The 21,630-nt window shown below is 36.2% G+C and overlaps 1 protein-coding gene and 1 pseudogene across 1 annotated transcript; one reads left to right on the top strand and one right to left on the bottom strand.

Annotated features, from left to right (window-relative positions):
- Positions 1 to 2,201: 2,201 nt before the first annotated feature.
- On the bottom strand, positions 2,202 to 2,757 carry LOC120105933 (uncharacterized). Its single transcript, XM_088723344.2, is given in 3 exon segments — positions 2,202 to 2,314; positions 2,317 to 2,554; positions 2,557 to 2,757. Coding segments are annotated over 3 exon segments (552 nt in total).
- Positions 2,758 to 3,841: 1,084 nt separating this feature from the next.
- LOC120105932 (putative CoA ligase CCL8 pseudogene) overlaps positions 3,842 to 21,630 on the top strand; it is a 50,380-nt pseudogene continuing 32,591 nt past the window's right edge.

Below are 21,630 nucleotides of genomic sequence, written 5' to 3'. Positions count from 1 at the left end.
GTTCCTCAGTTCTTTTTCATTTCGAAATGAATTTTCATTTCGTTATTCATTTTTTATATTTATGTGGTCAAAGCACCACTACACCAGGTGGTAATAAATTGAGTGTATCGTTCGCAGCCTTCATTCCTGCCTGCTCGCTTCCACACACGCCTTGCATTCTGCACGGTTGCCTTTCCATCTCCCCTTCTTTAATGGCGGAGGGCGAACCCTACTCCCGCTTAGATAGAACAGGAGCCCTGCCAGAACTAGAAAAGGCCTTTAAGATATAGGGGGCACCAATTTGCTCGCTTATACAAGACAGACCTTGACTGCCGCAAATCAAGTCTTATACGCCCTGCCCTATAGATTAGTAATAGGGAGCACCCTGCTTTTGGTCGTCCATAGGAAGGAAGAGAGGGGTCAGCGAGCAGGTGTTCCCCATCTTTACCAAAGGCAAACAGCCCCCATGTTATTCAACGTGGGGAGCCCGCATGACAAGAGCAGGCAGCAGGCATGGTGCATGGGACCAACACTTCTTTTTCTCGCCAAGCCAGCCACTTCATTCAATCAATCATATGTTCTATTTCGGGACACTGGCATTCATTACTTTTTTCTTTCTTCAATTTGGGACTTTCTGAAAAGGCCGGCTTATTACGCTGCTTACTTATCTAACGTATACGCTTACCACTTTCTTTCAAGACAAAGAGGATAGTGCGCTTCTTACACCACCACTTCTAAGATAAGAGACCACTCTTCTACTTTGAAAGCGCTACAGCTAACCGGTTGCTTGGTACCAAGTGGTTGGTTGGCAAAGAATAAGAAGCAGAAAGCAACTAAGCTTTAGATTTGCTTTAGCTGCCGCTTTTTTTCAACACAGAGCCGAGAATAACAGCCGGCATAGAAGTCCCTTGCATGCAAGTAGATGCTGCTGCTGCTGGATGTCATGGTTCCGGGGCGCCATGATCCTTCTATCTGGAACAATCGAGGGCACTGACTGACTGCATCAATCATCGCTCGAGCTATTAATTGCCGCCAATAGCGCTTCGCTTGCATGCAAGGCGGCGCGCCAGGTAGACACGCGCGGGCGAAGGAGATGCATTTTTAGTACTGGTGGTACTGGACAAGCTCTAGAGGAATAATCTCTTTCTTATTTCTTTCTGCCTTTCTTTTCCATGACGACTAGGAACGGGCAAATCAAGAATTTCACTTCGAATTTCGGACCTCAACATCCTGCTGCTCATGGTGTTTCACAATCAGAATTGGAAATGAACGGAGAAGTGGTGGAACGTGCGGAACCACATATTGGATCACTCCAGTGCGGCACGAAGCCGCTGACGCTGAGTAGGCTCCTATGCCGCTAGCTATGCCCTGCTCGGTCCCCCGGCACGGTGGAGGTTCCGTAGCGCGTCATGAGCACCGGGCAAAGGGGCGGTTGAGCAACTCAAGCGAACCGCCCTACCTTACTTTGGATAGGGATAGAAGGGAGAAGGTTGTGAAGGTGGCCTCGTTATCCACACATTTGGTCGGATGAATGGAGGACTGACCAACCTGGGTTTTCACGAGCGTTGGCGGGTCTTGGAGTGCCCGTCAAGGGCGCTAGCGCATACCCCGGGGTGATCATCACCACCTGCACCTCACATCTCGGCACAGTGGAACGTGTAAACCACTTGCTGTCCAAGTCAACCACTTAATTTCCTGTAATTCATAGCGCCTAACAGAACGTAGCAGCAAGGGACAACGCACCCATACAGACAGCCTGCGGGGAGGATGGCACTACTGGCAAAGACCGTCTGGCGAAAACGCCGCAGGCGCGAAGCGTGGTAGGCCTGTGCTGGGGGAGCATAGGGAGGAAAGGGAGCCCGGACGGTGGAAGAGCCAGGGGAGGCCGGGTCATTTGACAGAAATGGAAGGTTTTTTCCGAGCGGCTCATTCATTCTTGGAAAAAGAGGGAGGGAGCGAGCCAATGTATCAATGAATAGATAGATGGTAGACAGACAGTGCTGCCTACACGCGAATTAGCTTCCGAGGTCGAGCAGTCTCAATTTCACTACTGGATTTGCGAATGAATGCTGGGCTGGGCCACCTCGAATGGCGTGAGCCGCATGCGGGGAGACCCGCACGTACGGTTTTCAGGGGGATCCGGCCCAAAGACCGGTCGGCGCCCACCCGACTAGAGGGACTGAGAAATTGATAGAGTACAAAATTTATCTTCAAGCTTTACCTTATTCTGATCATTCAGAGGGCGATCGCGGAGTCACTGAATGAAGTCCTCCGTTTATTTCGGAGGTGCTGACCCGCAGCGAGGCAGATATTACTAAGTGACATATTTGATAGGCGACGACAACAGCATGTCGTAGAAGGAGATAACAGGTGGAGCCAACGACCCACTAAGACTCACGTATCTACAACTACATCCCCGAGCGGCAGTCAAACGGAGGCATGAATGCAAGATGCCAGCGGAATGATCGGCCGGACAGAGGCTAGGGCTGCTTCCTTCCCACCGCGTCCTTCCTTGTGTGTCGGAGATATAAAGCGAGTGCACCGAAAAAGAATGGGAACTGAGTCGATCTATTCCATGGCGAAGCATCCGAAGCATAACTGCACACTCACACAATCTTTGCCGAGAGATAGGAGCATTCGGTGGAACCGGTGAACTACACTTGCTTCTTGATAGATGTGTGGGACAGAGGGCTCGTGGTACTTGCTGCCCACCCTTCCTCCGCTTCGATAACCATGTGAACGGAGAGTGGGCAGAGCAAAAGGGAAGGAGGTCCTCATATGGAGTCGCACACTTGAGCAGTGCGGGAGACTGGAGAATGGGTCGAGTAAACTCCCTTGGGGCCGAGAAAATCACAGACGAAGTCTTTTTTTAACAAAATTTCTTTTTTTTTTATTAGTGATTGGAAAGGTTGGTATGTTATAAACAAAGGAAGGCAGAGGTAAGTACTTCGAATGGCGAAGAGAGGCGGCTCGGTAGGGAAGGAATGGTCAATCGTCAAGTCAAGGATGACTTCTTTGTTGGCGAAACGATGGGGGGGGGGGGGGGGAGAAACCACGCCAGTGATTCTCTAAGCCGGTCTTGATTTCCAATGCCTCGGGAAACTGGTCGAGATAGATGATAGCACCTTTTTCTCTTCTTCCTTACCGGAAAGGTGCACTTCTCTTCTTCTTCTGGCCTTCACCTCCCGCCCGGCCCGGAAATAGAACGCAGCCCCCCTTCTGATCCATTCATTTCTACAAGCAGGCGGGATCCAGAGCTAAGCCCCCTCCTATTCGAGGCCGGGTGGCCTCGCCCAACCTTCCTTTTGCTCTTCCTTCGGTTTGGCTCCACGAACGCGCCACCTAGGAGCCCCACTCATATTCAAAAGGCGCTACTTCAATTCAAGCGCAAGTCCCCCACTTTGACTATAAGAAGCAAAGTACCAAAGTGGTTGTGGGAACGGACTTCGTTTCGTTTCTAGGTTTATGGATGGATTCAGTCAGCCTCACTCCTTCCTTTTGAAAAGTGACGCTTTGCATCTAAAGCTATATTGAATGTCTCTGACTGGGTGATTCCAGTATGCCGTTCACATGCAGAGCAATTGCTGAGTTCCTGGCTTATCAGTAGTGGATTTACTTGCAAATGCTGTAGGATACACTGATATTAAGAAGAGATCACTACTTTCATCCATGGAGAATTATGTGAGTTTATTTCTTCATGCTGGAAAGCCGATCTGCTCACCCTCATTTGCATATAGTATCTTGAGGAGATTCTTTCTTGAGAAAAAGGTTGAAGGGTATAGGGCATCAAAACTGACAATGGATTTTGCCGTTAAATACCTTCAGCTTGCGAATAAGCTCTTTACACAAGCAGAGATTTTGCATGATCCTCAACACTTCAAAGCATCAACAACTTTTGGAGAATGTGGCTTATAAATGTTATGATTCTTTTTCTGTTATTTATGCTGTCACCAGCATGGAGCAGTTCGGTAGTGCAACAGCAAATGTGGTTCTAAGTTGATTGGGCAAATCGAGGATTCAAGTATAGGTGAAGGAGATGGCCCTGATCTCATTCTTTATACAAGTGGTATAACCGGTAAACAAAAAGGTGTAATGAACACACACAAAAAGCACAATTTCTCAGGTCCAAATTCTGACAAGAGGCATGGGAATATACATGTTCGGATCAACTTCTTCATTATCTACCTTTACACCACGTGCATGGTCTCTTTAATGGCTTACTTGCACCTCTTTATAGAGGAGGTATGCACTACAACAATAAAGGGTTGTCGCGACTCTATATTGCCGACGCTAAATAAAAGCGTCGGCAATTTTTTTTTTCCGACAGTAACCGCCGACGCTTGTAAAGAGTGTCGGTAAAAAAACCATTACTGACGCTTATAAGCATCGGCATAGGTAAAAATATGACAACGCTTATAAGCGTCGTCGGACTTCACTCCTCCCACCACAAAACCTAATCGATCCCCTCCCCCCACATCCAACAGCCCTAAATCCTCAGCCCTTCCGTCCCCTTCCGGCGACCGACCCCTTCCGTCCTCAGCCCTTTTCACCGATCTCCGCCGCATCTCCTTCCCCTCCTCCCCTCTCCGTTGGCCTCCTCTTCGTGGACGACTTCCTCCTCCTCCGCTGCAGAGCACTCACACGGCGTTTGAAGTTTGGAGCCGGCAAGGATTATCTTCTTCTCTTGCTTTGATCATAGGATCATAGGTGATGACCCAAAGATTGATTCAAAGATTGATTTTGATGATCACAAAACCTTGAAGTATAAATACTAATGTTTGTGTTGCAAGGAGAAAGATATTTATTTTGCAAGGAACATAGCAAGTTGGAAGAATACAAGAAGGCCTCCAAAGTTCTCAAGAAAAGTTGGAAGAAAGCTACAATTCATTGGCCCAAGATTCAAGTTCAAAGAATTCAAGTTGAAGGAGCAAATTCAAAGAAAAATTCAAAAGAATAGTCCTCGAGTCGACTCCTGGAAGTTTCGAGTCGACTCTGGCACTCTAGAGTTTCAAGGAACAGTGCTCGAGTCGACTCCGGGACTCTACGAGTCGACTCCGACTGAGAACAAACAAAAAGACAGAGAGTTGATTTTCTGCGCTACAGTGATCTCGAGTCGACTCCCAACTTCAGGAGTCGACTCCCAACTTCAGGAGTCGACTCCCAGCTACAGTGCCGGCAGACTACTATTCACAGATCAACTCCTGTTTCAGCCGAGTCGACTCCTACTTCAGCCGAGTCGACTCGAGCACGCTGGGAGGCATAACGGCTAGTTTTTTCTTGATTCCAACGGCTCTATTTTTGTCTCTAACGGCTAGATTTTTATTGGGACTCCCTCTAAAGCTATAAAATCAAGAGAAGAGCTAGGGGAGAAGGTATGGAAGTGGGAGAAAATATTTAGGGAAGAGATTTGAAAGAGATTACAAGAAAAATCTTCCATAAGCACAAAAGGGCCATTCAAAGTAAAATAGAGAGAAGAAGAGCATTCAAGTGAATCCCAAAGCTTCCTCTCCATCCGTGTGCTGCCTCGGAGATCCTCTACTTCGTGCAAAATCAGAAGAGGGGGCAAGTGAAGAAGAAGCCGAGTTCCTCCATCTACAAATTAGTTTGAGGGCTTCTTCTCTTTTCTTTACTTATTTACATTTGCTATATTTGCTTATTTGAGAAGCTTGTATTTGATTTAAACTCTTGTTCTAATATCTTGTAACTTGATTCAATCAAGGGATTGAATCAAGGGGTTAAGGTTTGTTGGTGAGCCAAAGGGAAAAACCAACGTTGTAAGGTTGTGGTTGGTGAGCCTTTGGGGAAAACCAACCGGGTTGATTGTGAACCCGGAAAACAATCATTGTAAGGTTGTGGTTGGTGAGCCTTTGGGAAAACCAACTGGGTTGGATTGTGAGCCCGTGAAAACAATCGGTTGGTTCTAGTCGGTGAGCCTGTGAAAACCGACCGAGTTCGTTGTGATCTCGCAAAACAACAAGTTGGGTTGTGAGCTTGTAAAACAACCGACTGTAATCTAAGGGATTATAGTGAAATTCCCAAGAGGTCTTGGAGAGTGGATGTAGGTGCTGGGGTGCACCGAACCACTATACATCTTTGTGTTTGTGATGCTTTATCTCTTGTATTTCATGCCTTCCATTCATGCTTGATTGTGTAATATCTCTAGATTTGTTTCTATAGAGTTATAAGTGATTTGCTTAGCTTCCACTCCATTCTTACCATACACATAGATTAAAATTGATCATACAACTATAAGTTAATGTTAGATCAATTGCACCCTAAAGCCATAGTATAATTGCTCTAGCTTAGTCTTCCACTGCTTTACTTGTAATTGCCTAGAGCTTAAGTAAATAACATCTTATTATTCCGCTGCATTCTATTCAAAGTAAAAATTAGGGAACATAATTTTTAGAAAACCCAATTCACCCCCCCTCTTGGGTTGTCACCTTGGGCAACAAGTGGTATCAGAGCAGGTGCTCAAGATTAATTATTGATCTCACGATCAAGAGCCAAAGATCATGACAACTCAAATAGATAGTTTTCTAGGAGAGGGACAGTTAATTGATAGGCCTCCACTGTTTAATGGCATAGACTACACATATTGGAAAGCACGCATGCGCATTTTTATTCAATCACAAAACTATTATTTATGAAAAATCATAATAAATGACCTTCACACACTCTCTCAAACTATTAATGAAAAGGACTTAGCACAATTGAATGCTAATGCTATGAACATATTATATTGTGCTATTCATGAAACGAAGTTTAATGAAATTTCTGCATGCTTATCTGCTAAGGAGATCTGGGATACTTTAGAAAATATTTATGATAAATCTCAGATTAGCTCACATGTGCTTCAATTGCATACTAACAATGAGATTGCAGAATCCTCCACAGTAGCCGAGTCGACTCCCAGTTTGTCCGAGTCGACTCCTAGAGAAGAACAGTCTGAAAGGCAGAGACACATTCTTGAAGACCCTGTGAACGAGTCGACTCCAAGTAGTTCCGAGTCGACTCCCAAGTTAGCCGAGTCGACTCCGACAAGGCCCGAGTCGACTCCGAGGCAGAACAATTCAAAAGACAGAGAATCATCTTTTAGGCCTCTGAGAACGAGACGTCTCCCGAAGATCTCGAATCGACTCTCAAGTCAGTCGAGTCGACTCCATGTAAACTCGAGTCGACTCGAGGAAGAAATAACAGCAAGAAAATTCAAAAGCTTCCTAAAGTCAAAGAAGAAGAGGAAGCAAGAAGAAAGGAAGAAAGAGATAAAAAGCAAGAAAGCTAGAAGCAACAATGAACTACAAGAGGTAACTAACTTATGTTTTATGGCACTAGAAAATAAAGTAAAATCTGAATCTAGTGAATTTCATGAAGAATTTTCTTATGATGAACTTTTAAATGCTTTCCATGATTTGTATGGTGAATGTAGAAAATTAGCTATGAAAAATAAAAATCTTAAAAAGCTAAATTTGCAAATTTCAAAAGAAAGAAATTCTATTGCTGAAATACAAGACAAACTAAATTCTGAAAATAAAAGCTTAAGGTTAAATTCAGAAGAATTGATTCAGAAAAATCATAGCTTAATCAAAACAAACCAAAACTTGAGTAAAGAAGTTAACCAACTGAAATCTCTTATTAACAAGTTCACTGTAAGTTCAGAAAGATTAAAAATGATGTTTGAAAGCCAACATGCTGATTTTGATAAATCAAAATTTGGCTTGATTCCTTCACTTAGCAATGAATCCCTAAAGAAAAATGTTTTGAATTTATCAAGCAAACCATTAAATAAGATAACATATTTCGAACATGAAAAGAATGGACATAACAACTTTACCTATCGTTCTAACATAATTAAATCAAGTAGTAAAGTTATTACAATTAAACAAATTTGGGTTCCAAAAGGAACCATATGTCCTAACTCTCAAGGACCCAAGCAAGCTTGGGTACCCAAAATAAAAATATGAGGATGTAGACATAGGTGTGCCAAGATACCCATGGAACAAATAGAACTTTCATACAAATGGGTGTTCTAGACACACGTCAAAAAAAATGAAACTTAAAACATACTTATGAAAAGTAATTTTTAAATAAAAAATAATAATAATAATAATAATGAAATCAGTAATCCTTGCATCTCATCATTATTTTTGCCTTAGTATTTGATTAAAATATGAATTGCAAGTATTGATCAATTTTATGATATAGAAAATACTTTTGGAAATATAATCAAATCACTTCATTTTATAGTATACTTTACTCACTATTGGATAAGTTGCTAAATGATTAATCAATTTATTAAAAATAACTCTATGAATTCTCTATATGCTTGATTGAGAGTTTTTTATCCATGGCATTATTGTTTATTGATCATAGATATGATAATGTGTACTTGGTGTGCTTTTGAATATATGCACTATGAATACCAAGATTAAAGAAACCATCTTTGGCATATAAAATCAACTCATGCTAGTATGTACTTAATCTCAAAAGACCTTGCCATTGGCTTACTTAGATTATCTTCTGAAAGGTCAAAGTTTGCTATGCATGCTAACTAAGGAAACAAACAAAAATCAATTTCTAAATTGTTGTTTCCATCACTAAGTTTTCAAAAGCTTACATTGGATTTGTTCTTGGCAAATAAAATTAAAATATTTTCTGTATTTGCTAAATCATGTAAAAATGTTTCAAATGATAAAGGTTTCCAAACTGTGAAGATAAAGAGTATCATGGCACAATGTTGAAAACCAAAATCCTGATAAAGTTTATACAGAAATTAATTATTTCAGCACCAAGGACACCTTAAGTAAAATAGGGTTAATAGAATTCTTGAAGAAATGAAAAAGACAATTGTGTATGATAGTCATCTACTTAAATAATTTTTAAAAAAAGCTATCATCACTGCTTGTCATACATATGATTTCTATTAGATCTATTTTTTGATGAAAACTCCTTTTGATCTTCTGAAAAAATGGAAAATAAACCATTGCATATCTTTCACATTTTTCAGTCGTACATGTTATGCTTAATATGCTCTTATGAAAATAATGCCAAATCTGATAGAGATATGTCTACCCTTGGATATCATTTATCAAGCAATGCATATAGAGTATTCAATGAAAAGTTTTTAGGTGCAAAAATATCAAGGTATCTTATTCTTTATGAGACTACTGATTTATTATCAAAATACTAAAATTAAATTATATATGTATATGGTTAATCTTTTACATATAACAATCTAAAAACTTGTTAATAATTATAACCAAATTGAGTTTTTCAGAAATACATTTAATGAAGAAAAATTGTTTGCTTAGAAGATGAAATAGATCTTGATTCTTGCATGATTAGAAGTAAAGATCACCATTATTATTTGCTTGCTTTATGAGCTTTATATTCTATCAAATGAGTGTGTAGAATGGACTCCTATATGCTTACTTTATTAAAGAAGATATATGTTAAATAACCACCATATTTGAAAACACTCATTATAAATATGATAAAGCAATATATAATTTGGAACAAGCATCAAAAGCATAATATAAAAGCTTAAGTAACCTTTTTGATAGAAAGTAATAGTGATAAATCTACACATCAAAAAGAAGAATTTGTGATATCTTATTTGCCCAAAATATGCATTGATGACATCATTTTTGGTTCTACTAATGAAGAGTTATATGAAGATTTTACTGAGCTCATGTAAGGTGAGTTTGAAATACGTATGATGAATGAATTAACATCTTCTCTCAAACTCCAAATTAAGACAAACAAGAAAGGGGATCTTCATTGACCAAAGTTAGTCCACAAGAAAACTCTTATAGAAGATTGGCATGAAGAAGATATGTCTATAACCCCATTTTGTACAATTTGAAAAGGATGAGCAAAGTAGATCTATTATTTTAAAGCTGTAGTGAAGCATGATAGAATAATTATTTTATCATACAGCTAGTAGACCAGATTGTATGCTCATTATGTGCACTTGTGCAAGCCTTCAATCTAAGTTTAATGAATCATATTTTATTGATAACAAATAAATCATAATCTGAATTTTGATAGAAACAACTGTTTAAGATAAGTTGATTAAAACTTAGCTAGCATGTCTTATTAATAATTATCTTAAGCAAATAAAATCTAAACTAAATCGTTTTTGAGAAATTGATTTGACCTTGATAAAACTTCCTATTGCCTCACATACTTGTCCTTGAACCATCTTGGTTAATGAAACTATCTCTTTAGTTCAAGTGATATGTGCTTGCTTATATTTAGGCAATCTCTGGCGTAAAGTGACTCAATATTCAACTATTGTCATATCTTATATTGAGTCATCTAGTTAAAAAAAAATATGTTGGATGAATGTTTTGTATCTTGAAGAAACCAATGACTTTCTTTCAAGAAAGAAAAGGAGTTTGTTAATAATGCAGGATCCTTGAGCAAGAAAATGAGAGATCTCAACTTGAAGGATATCTCCATGTAAGATACAATAAACATTCACTTGCAAACAAGAGAGAGGACCTTCTTCAGCCAAAGGTTCATACATAAGAAATCTAGTAGGTATTTGACTGAAGAATGCAGAATGGATTGGTAATTCTAGATACTTCTTGAGCAAAGTCAACAACTTAAGTCTTATTATGGCATGATTAAGTTCTTTAATTATTAACTTTTAATATCATGGCTCTATACATATTGATTGACTTATGCTCTTAGAAATTGTTTCATGGTTTGCCTAAACTAAATGATTTCTTTGCCTATATCATAACCATGAAATACACAAGTATATGCTTAAAAGTTTGATGTAAAATAACTTGTGAGAAGTTATGAATCCATGAGCATAATAAAAATGTTGTTTGCATGATATACATATATATGATACACAAGATTAATTCTTTATTCTGCTCTTTCATGTAAATTACTTGAGAATAACAAAAAGAGAGAGAGATAAAGAAAAGAAAATGAATATTATTCAAGAGGTGTAGAATCTAAGCAAAGGCAAATACTCCAATCTTAAGGAAAAGTAAAACAAGCATAATATATTTGGCACATTTGGAAGGGATAAAATCCATAATTAATTACACTTAAACAGGGAGAATTCGAAGCAAACATTTTAATCCTTCTATATTGCTCATCATAGGGATGGTGCCAATGGGGAGGCTAGTGGTAGTACCCGGCACTATTTGACCCAACTATTCGGTATAGGGCATATTAGGGACGGCACAAGAGGGAGGCTAGTGGTAGTACCTCGTGCCCCTTCCCAACTCCACCGGATAGGGAGCAAATAGAATATAAAGCATAAGAAAGTTGAAAATGAAAGACAAAGTAAATGAAAATATATAAGAAGAATCAAGTCTAATTATTAGTCACTTGGAAACACACCATAAGGATGAAGTCAATGCAAGATGATATTTAAATAGGGGGAGTGTATTTGAAAAGAATTGACTTTGATCCTTGACATGCTTGTTATTATTATTTTAATGCATGACTTAACACTTAATATATTTTGCATATAGTATGATGTCTTGATTTATGGGTTCTCAATATTTTGTAATGTTTCATACTTGGACAATTTGATTGAATGCATGAATTGCTACATAACATCTTTTGTTTAGTTTTATTGAAAAGAAATTTCAGATTTGTCATTCACAATCATTGTTAAAATCTGAAAGCTAAATAAAATTGTAGAAAGGAGAAGAGAAGAATATCTCTATTTAGGGAAAATAAATTGATTTTGATCTATCTTTCTACTCGCCTAACTTTGATACATAATGTCCTAATACTTGTTAAAATATCCTTTATTTTGTATCGAAACTCAAAATTAAACACAAAGATTCTGAAAGTGCTTTAATGGTATTGAAATATGTATTTTTCAATCATAATAATTTAAGATGAGCCACAATGTGAAAGATACATATCTCAAATTATGACTTAAAAGGCCTCTATTGAAAATCTTTATGAAATTCAGAATTTGATTTTGTATAAAAGCTTAAACTCCATATGATTACTAAATAAAATGTTAATGTAAGAAAAACAGAATTTATTTTGATTGCTCCGATACGCATCCGAAACATATCTTTTCTTATCATTAAAATGTACCAATATTGGTCTAAATGATGTGTCTTTCAATGATCTTGATTGCAAGTAAATATTTTTAAAATATATGACTTTATTTTAATATTTAAAAATTTATTGAGTTTCATGTATACATTGCTGAAAAATTGTGATTAAGAAATTGAGTTCTATAAATACATATACTTCCATGATCATCTATATGTTTTTTCTCTCCTATATCATTAAAGACTTTCATCAATAGAGTGAATGATCTAAAAGAAAGAAAATGTAAATGCTTTTGAAAGAAACTAAGCTTCAAATGAATTACTTTTGATTAATATTTTCATACATTTTCTCTAAGATTAGGAGAAAGCATAACTTGTTCTTAAAAGATTAAAAAGAGTGATTACTATAAATTGTGAATATTTCTAGATCACTCTACATTCTTGATATCATAAAGTTTCAGCTCTATTCACGTTTATCATTAAAATCTGAAATTCGACAAAAGAAAAGAAAGATTAAAGAAGAATGCATCTTTTAAGGGGGAGCTTTAGATATTCAGTATCTTATCCTAAAGTCACTTCAATTTGATGCATACCTTGCACTTTATGGATTGATTTTGATGAACCTCCTTATATTGCAAGACATGCTTTAATTACCTTGAGATGAGTTCTATAAAGGTTGTCTTATCTCAAACCTTGAGTCTTGTGAAAATAAGCTGAAACTTATAGAAAATATATTTTTGAGATTGACGATTTTATTGAACATTATCTTCAAATTTTAAAACTCTTAGATGGAATGATCAATTGAGGGGGAGAAAGAAAATTTCAGAAGGAGAGGTCTGATGGAACTTAATTGCATAAATTTATAAAGGAGAGAGAAAGAATACTAAATGAAAAGTGATCCTAATACTCTCCAATATGTATCATCTGAAATTTAAATCTGAAAACCTTTATGATACACCTTGAGGCGTGTTATTTGGTTAGTATATCTTATGCATAAATCATGAACCAAATTGCAAGTTGATCTTAAGAGCCTTTAACTTAATGACAAAGGGGGAGAATAACGTGTTGAATGGTCTTGAGTATCTCTTAGAAAATTTATTTTGAAATTCACTAATAAGTCCTAATTAGCTTGCTCTTTAGAACGTCAATTCTGTGCCAATTCATATTTTTATATATGTATCAAATTGTGCTTATTTTCTAAAGGAATAAAAGAACTTTGAAGACATTAAAAATTAATGATCCAACATGATGATATGTCTCTCAAATATATAAGTTTTGATCTTTTACTCTGAAAATTAACTAAAATTGCTCTCATGTTTGATAAAATACTTAATAGATTGGGCAAAAGGTCTTAAATGAACAAGCTTTCATACTTATTATTGAAGAGAGGTTAGATTTCCACTCGTGTTTTCTTTGAATATCATTTGTAGTACTTCTTGGATTAACCTAAGGAAGATTCCACCTACACTTGAATAGAAAACTATCTGTGGTATCAAATTAGAAAACTTCTTGAAATCACATTTAATGTGTTCTGTTCTGAAATTATCTTAATTGGCTCTGATCTGTGCTCATTAATCTGATTCCAATATTATTGCCTTGAGTTATATGATTCATATCCTTGCAATAATTTAACATTCAAATCAGAGTACAATAAGGAAAAGAAATATATGAGTATTCTGATCTTTGTGCTTAATGTTTCCCTATCTTTTTGATGTTGTCAAAAAGGGGGAGAAATATCTAAGTATATGCTCATAATGCTTTATGTTTTGAATTGAATACAAATCAGCTGGAATTGACATATATTGATTATCTTAAGTGAGCATAATGCTTTATGTTTTGAATTGAATACAAATCAGCTGGAATTGACATATATTGATTATCTTAAGTTGATTAAATCTAAAGCATTATCATGAAGTATGTTTTTTAAATATATATGTTTTCTACTTCATGCAACTTTGCTATGTATTACTTCTAGAAAATAATATCTTTTATATTGCATATACTCCAAGTTTTGTCATCATCAAAAAGGGGGAGACTGATGACCCAAAGATTGATTCAAAGATTGATTTTGATGATCACAAAACCTTGAAGTATAAATACTAATGTTTGTGTTGCAAGGAGAAAGATATTTATTTTGCAAGGAACATAGCAAGTTGGAAGAATACAAGAAGGCCTCCAAAGTTCTCAAGAAAAGTTGGAAGAAAGCTACAATTCATTGGCCCAAGCTTCAAGTTCAAAGAATTCAAGTTGAAGGAGCAAATTCAAAGAAAAATTCAAAAGAATAGTCCTCGAGTCGACTCCTGGAAGTTTCGAGTCGACTCTGGCACTCTAGAGTTTCAAGGAACAGTGCTCGAGTCGACTCCGGGACTCTACGAGTCGACTCCGACTGAGAACAAACAAAAAGACAGAGAGTTGATTTTCTGCGCTACAGTGATCTCGAGTCGACTCCCAACTTCAGGAGTCGACTCCCAACTTCAGGAGTCGACTCCCAACTTCAGGAGTCGACTCCCAGCTACAGTGCCGGCAGACTACTATTCACAGATCAACTCCTGTTTCAGCCGAGTCGACTCCTACTTCAGCCGAGTCGACTCGAGCACGCTGGGAGGCATAACAGCTAGTTTTTTCTTGATTCCAACGGCTCTATTTTTGTCTCTAACGGCTAGATTTTTGTTGGGACTCCCTCTAAAGCTATAAAATCAAGAGAAGAGCTAGGGGAGAAGGTATGGAAGTGGGAGAAAATATTTAGGGAAGAGATTTGAAAGAGATTACAAGGAAAATCTTCCATAAGCACAAAAGGGCCATTCAAAGTAAAATAGAGAGAAGAAGAGCATTCAAGTGAATCCCAAAGCTTCCTCTCCATCCGTGTGCTGCCTCGGAGATCCTCTACTTCGTGCAAAATCAGAAGAGGGGGCAAGTGAAGAAGAAGCCGAGTTCCTCCATCTACAAATTAGTTTGAGGGCTTCTTCTCTTTTCTTTACTTATTTACATTTGCTATATTTGCTTATTTGAGAAGCTTGTATTTGATTTAAACTCTTGTTCTAATATCTTGTAACTTGATTCAATCAAGGGATTGAATCAAGGGGTTAAGGTTTGTTGGTGAGCCAAAGAGAAAAACCAACGTTGTAAGGTTGTGGTTGGTGAGCCTTTGGGGAAAACCAACTGGGTTGATTGTGAACCCGGAAAACAATCATTGTAAGGTTGTGGTTGGTGAGCCTTTGGAAAAACCAACTGGGTTGGATTGTGAGCCCGTGAAAACAATCGGTTGGTTCTAGTCGGTGAGCCTGTGAAAACCGACCGAGTTCGTTGTGATCTCGCAAAACAACAAGTTGGGTTGTGAGCTTGTAAAACAACCGACTGTAATCTAAGGGATTATAGTGAAATTCCCAAGAGGTCTTGGGGAGTGGATGTAGGTGCTGGGGTGCACCGAACCACTATACATCTTTGTGTTTGTGATGCTTTATCTCTTGTATTTCATGCCTTCCATTCATGCTTGATTGTGTAATATCTCTAGATTTGTTTCTATAGAGTTATAAGTGATTTGCTTAGCTTCCACTCCATTCTTACCATACACATAGATTAAAATTGATCATATAACTATAAGTTAATGTTAGATCAATTGCACCCTAAAGCCATAGTATAATTGCTCTAGCTTAATCTTCCACTGCTTTACTTGTAATTGCCTAGAGCTTAAGTAAATAACATCTTATTATTCCGCTGCATTCTATTCAAAGTAAAAATTAGGGAACATAATTTTTAGAAAACCCAATTCACCCCCCCTCTTTGGTTGTCACCTTGGGCAACAATAGGATTATCTTCTTCTCTTTCAGAAGGAGAGAGCTCTGCCTGGAGATATTTATATATCTTTCTTGTTGCCCAAGGTGACAACCCAAGAGGGGGGGTGAATTGGGTTTTCTAAAAATTATGTTCTCTAATTTTTACTTTGAATAGAATGCAGCGGAATAATAAGATGTTATTTACTTTAGCTCTAGGCAATTACAAGTAAAGCAGTGGAAAATTAAGCTAGAGCAATTATACTATGGCTTTAGGGTGCAATTGATCTAAAATTAATTTATAGTTGTATGATCAATTTTAATCTATGTGTATGGTAAGAATGGAGTGGAAACTAAGCAAACTCTAAACAATCACTTATAACTCTATAGAAAACAAAGCTAGAGATATTACACAATCAAGCATGAATGTAAGGCATGAAATACAAGAGATAAGGCATCACAAACACAAAGATGTATAGTGGTTCGGTGCACCCCAGCACCTACATCCACTCCCCAAGACCTCTTGGGAATTTCACTATAATCCCTCAGATTACAGTCGGTTGTTTTACAAGCTCACAACCCAACTTGTTGTTTTGCGAGATCACAACGAACTCGGTCGGTTTTCACAGGCTCACCGACTAGAACCAACCGATTGTTTTCACGGGCTCACAATCCAACCCAGTTGGTTTTTCCAAAGGCTCACCAACCACAACCTTACAAAGTTGGTTTTTCTTTTGGCTCACCAACAAACCTTAACCCCTTGATTCAATCCCTTGATTGAATCAAGTTACAAGATAATAGAGCAAGAGTTTAAATCAAATACAAGCTTCTCAAATAAGCAAATATAGCAAATATAAATAAGTAAAGTAAAGAGATGAAGCCCTCAAACAAATTTGTAGATGGAGAAACTCGGCTTCTTCTTTACTTGACCCTCTTCTGATTTTGCACGAAGTAGAGGATCACCGAGGCAGCACACGGATGGAGAGGAGGCTTTGGGATTCACTTGGATGCTCTTCTTCTCTCTATTTTGCTTTGAATGGCCCTTTTGTGCTTTTGGAAGATTTCCCTTGTAATCTCTTTGAAATCTCTTCCCTAAATGTTCTCTCCCACTTCCATACTCTCTTCCTTAGCTCTCCTCTTGATTTTATAGCTTTAGAGGGAGTGCAAACAAAAATCTAGCCGTTAGAGACAAAAATAGAGCCGTTGGAATCAAGAAAAAACTAGCCGTTATGCCTCCCAGCGTGCTAGAGTCGACTCGGCTGAAGCAGGAGTCGACTCGGCTGAAGCAGGAGTCGACTCAGCTGAAATAGGAGTCGACTCGTGAATAGTAGTCTGCCGGCACTGTAGCTGGGAGTCGACTCCGCACTGTAGCACTGAAGTTGGAGTCGACTCGAGATCACTGTAGCGCTGAAAATCAACTCTCTGTCTTTTTGTTTGTTCTCAGTCGGAGTCGACTCGTAGAGTATCGGAGTCGACTCGAGCACTGTTTCTTGAAACTCTAGAGTGCCAGAGTCGACTCTAAACTTCCCGGAGTCGACTCGAGGACTATTCTTTTGAATTTTTCTTTAAATTTGCTCCTCCAACTTGAATTCTTTAAACTTGAAGCTTGGGCCATAAATTGTAGCTTTCTTCCAACTTTTCTTGAGAGCTTTGGAGGCCTTCTTGTATTCTTCCAATCTTGCTATGTTCCTTGCAAAATAAATTCTTTCTCCTTGCAACACAAACATTAGTATTTATACTTCAAGATTTTGTGATCATCAAAATCAATCTTTAAATCAATCTTTGGGTCATCAGTCTGCCCCTTTTTGATGATGACAAAACTTGGAGTATATGCAATATATTGTGTTCTAGAAGTAATGCATAGCTAAGTTGCATGAAGTAGAAATTATATATCTTTAAAATATACTTCATGATAATGCTTTAGATTTAATCTTAACATAATCAACACATAAAACATTATGAGCATATACTCAGATATTTCTCCCCCTTTTTGACAACATCAAAAAGGTTGTAAGATAATGAAACATTAAGCACAAAGATAATGGTACTCAAATATATATATTTTTTTTTATAGTACTCTGATTTTCAGTTAATGCATGTCAAATTATTGCAAGAATATGAATCATATAACTCAAGGCAATAATGTCAGAACAAGATTAATTAGCATAGATCAGAGCCAATTAAGATGATTTCAGAGCAAATTATGATGAGAGCACATCGAATGTGATTCCAAGGATAGTTTTCAAATCAAGTGTAGGTGGAATCTTTTTCAAGTTAGTTCGACGAGTATCAAGACTGATATTCAAAGAAGGCACGAATGGAAATCTAACCTCTCTTCAATAATAAGTATGAAAGCTTATTCATTTAAGATCTTTTGCCCAATATATAAAGCTTGTTTATCAACATGAATTTAATTAATTTTCAGAGTATAAGATCAAAACTTATATACTTGAAAAACATACCATCATGTTGGATCATTAATTCTTAATGACTTCAAAGTTCTTTTATGATAATAAGAGCATTGGGGCACAAATACCAAAATATGGATTCAACACATTATTCTCCCCCTTTTTCATTAAGTTAGAGGCTCTTAAGATCAACTGTTTGAATTGCAATTTGGTTCATGATTTATGCATAGATTCTTTCTCTCTCCTTTAGTTATAGATTTATGCGATTAAGTTCCATAAAATTTCTTCTTCTGAAATTTTCTTTCTCCCCCTCAATTGATCATTCCATTTAAGAGTTTAGAATTTAAAGATAATGTTCAATAAAATTGTCAATCTCGAAAATATATTTTCTATAAGTTTCAGCTTATTTTCATAAGACTCAAGGTTTGAGATAAGACAATCTTTATAGAACTCATCTCAAAGTATAAACTTATTATATAATTAAAGCAAGTCTTGCAATATAAGGAGGTTCATCAAAATCAATCCATAAAATTTAAGGTATGCATCAAATTAAAGTAACTTTAGGATAAGATACTGAATATCTAAAGCTCCCCCTCAAAAGATGCATTCTTCTTTAATCATTCTTTTCTTTTGTTGAATTTCAGATTTTAATGATAAACGTGAATAAAACTGAAACTTTATGATATCAAGAATGTAGAGTGATCTAGAATTATTCAAAATTTATAGCAATCACTCTTTTTAATCCTTCAAGAACAAGTTATGCTTTCTCTTAATTTTTGAGAAAATGTACTGAAATATTAATCAGAAAATGATTCATTTGAAGCTCAAATTCTTTCAAAAGCATTTACATTTTCTTTCTTTTAAGAATCATTTGAGTGAGCTGAAATATTTCTAGACTTAAGATCATTCACTCTCTTAATAATATATATATATATATATATATTGATGGAAGTATTTAATAATGTAGGAGAGAAAAACATATAGATGATCATTGAAGTATATATATTTATAGAACTCAATTTCTTAATCATAGTTTTTCAGCAATGTATACATGAAGCACAATAAATCCTTTTTAATATCAAAATAAAATCATATATTTAAAAATATTTATTTGCAATTAAGATCATTGAAAGACACATCATTTAGACCAATATTAGTACACTTTTAAGGATAAGAAAAGATATGTTTCGGATGCGTATCGAGACAATCAACCAAGGCGTCAAAATTAATTCTGTTTTTCTTATATTAAAATTTTCATTTAGAAATCATATTGAGTTATTCTCCTGAATGACGTGATCATTGAAGCATATAACTAAGGTTACAAAGATGTAATGATATAAGCATTTTTAAGTTAAGTTTAAGCTTTTATACAAAATCAGATTCTGAATTTTCATAAGAATTTCCAAGAAGGCTTTCACAATTATAATTTGAGATATGTATCTTCTACATTGTAGCTCATCTTAAATCTCTAAGATTGGAAACACATATTTCAATAACATTCGAGCACTTTCAGAATCTTTGTATTTAATATTGAGTTTCGATATAAAATAAAGAATATTTTAACAAGTATTAGGACATTATGTATCAAAGTTAGGCAAGTAGAAAGATAGATCAAGATCAATACATTTTGCCTAAATAGAAATATCCTTCTCTTCTTCTTTTTGTAAATCTATTTAACTTTCAAAGATAATCGTGAATGATAAAACTGAAATTTCTTTTTAATATTACTTAAAAAAAAACTTTATGTAGTATTTTAAACATTCAAGCATTGGAACACAAGTTAGTTTGAGGCAAGGGTGAAGCAAAGACTTGTGAGCAAAGTTAAGACATATTTCAATCAACTTATCCAAGCATGGAGCATTACAAAATATTGAGAACCCATAATTCAAAACATCATGCCACATGCAAAATATATTATGTGTTAAGTCATGCATTAAAATATTAAGAACAAGCATGTCAAGGATCAAAATCAATTCTTTTCAAATAAACTCTTCCTATTTAAATATAATCTTGCATTGATTTCATCCTTAAAGTGTGTTTTCAAGTGATTAAAAAATTTGACTTGATTCTTCCTATATACTTTCATTTACTTTGTCTTTCATTTTTACTTTCTTATGCTCTATACTCTATTTGCTCCCTATCCGGTGGAGTTGGAAGGGGCACGAGGTACTACCACTAGCCTCCCTCTTGTGCCGTCCCTAATATATCCTACACCGAATAGTTGGGTCAAATAGTGCCGGGTACTACCACTAGCCTCCCCATTGGCACCATCCCTATGATGAGCAATATAGAAATGTTAAAATGTTTACTTCAAACTCTCCCTGTTTAAGTGTAATTAATTGCGGATTTTATCCCTTTCGCAAGTCTCATAAATGTCCCAAATATATTATGCTTGTTTTGCTTTCCCTTAAGATTGAAGTATTTGCCTTTACTTAGATTTTACTTCTCTTGAATAATATCTATTTTCTTTTTTTTATCTCTCTCTCTTTTCGTTATTCTCAAGTAATTTACATGAAAGAGCAGAATAAAGAAATAATCTTATGTATCATATAGATGTATATCATGCAAACAACATTTTCATTGTGCTCAAGGATTCATAACTTCTCACAAGTTATTTTACATCAAAATTTTAAGCATATACTTGTGTATTTCATGGTTATGATATAGGCAAAGAAATAATTTAGTTTGGGCAAACCATGAAACAATTTCTAAAGTATAAGTCAGTCAATACATATATAGACATGATATCAAAAATTAATAATTAAAGAATTTAATCATACCATAATAAGATTTAAGTTATTGACTTTGCTCAATTAATGTATGAGAGAGGTATCTAAAATTACCTATTCATTCTATATTCTTCAAGCCAAATACCTACTAGATTTCTTATGTACGAACTTTTGGCTGAAGGAGGTCCTCTCTCTTGTTTGCATGTGAATGTTTATTGTATCTTACATGGAGATATCCTTCAAGTTGAAATCTCTCATTTTCTTGCTCAAGGATCCTGCATTATTAACAAACTCCTTTTCTTTCTTGAAAGAAAGTCATTAGTTTCTTCAAGATACAAAACATTCATCCAACATATTTTTTAACTAGATGACTCAATATAAGATATGACAATAGTTGCATGTTGAGTCACTTTACTCAAGAGATTGCCTAAATATAAGCAAGCACATATCATTTGAACTAAAGAGATAGTTTCATTAATCAAGATGGTTCAAGGACAAGCATGTGAGGCAATAGAAAGATTCATCAAGATCAAATCAATTTCTTATTTCCAAAATCAATTTAGTTTAGATTCTATTTGCTTAAGATAATTATCAATAAGACATGTTAGCTAAGTTTTAATCAACTTATCTTAAACGGTTGTTTCTATCAAAATTCAGATTATGATTTATTTGTTATCAATAAAATATGCTTCATTAAAGTTAG

Source organism: Phoenix dactylifera, chromosome 6 (assembly GCF_051530095.1).
Source record: "Phoenix dactylifera cultivar Ajwa chromosome 6, Ajwa_hap1_PhDact_Kaust_v1.1, whole genome shotgun sequence".
NCBI lineage: Eukaryota > Viridiplantae > Streptophyta > Magnoliopsida > Arecales > Arecaceae > Phoenix > Phoenix dactylifera.
This window is presented reverse-complemented; position numbering and strand designations above follow the sequence as displayed.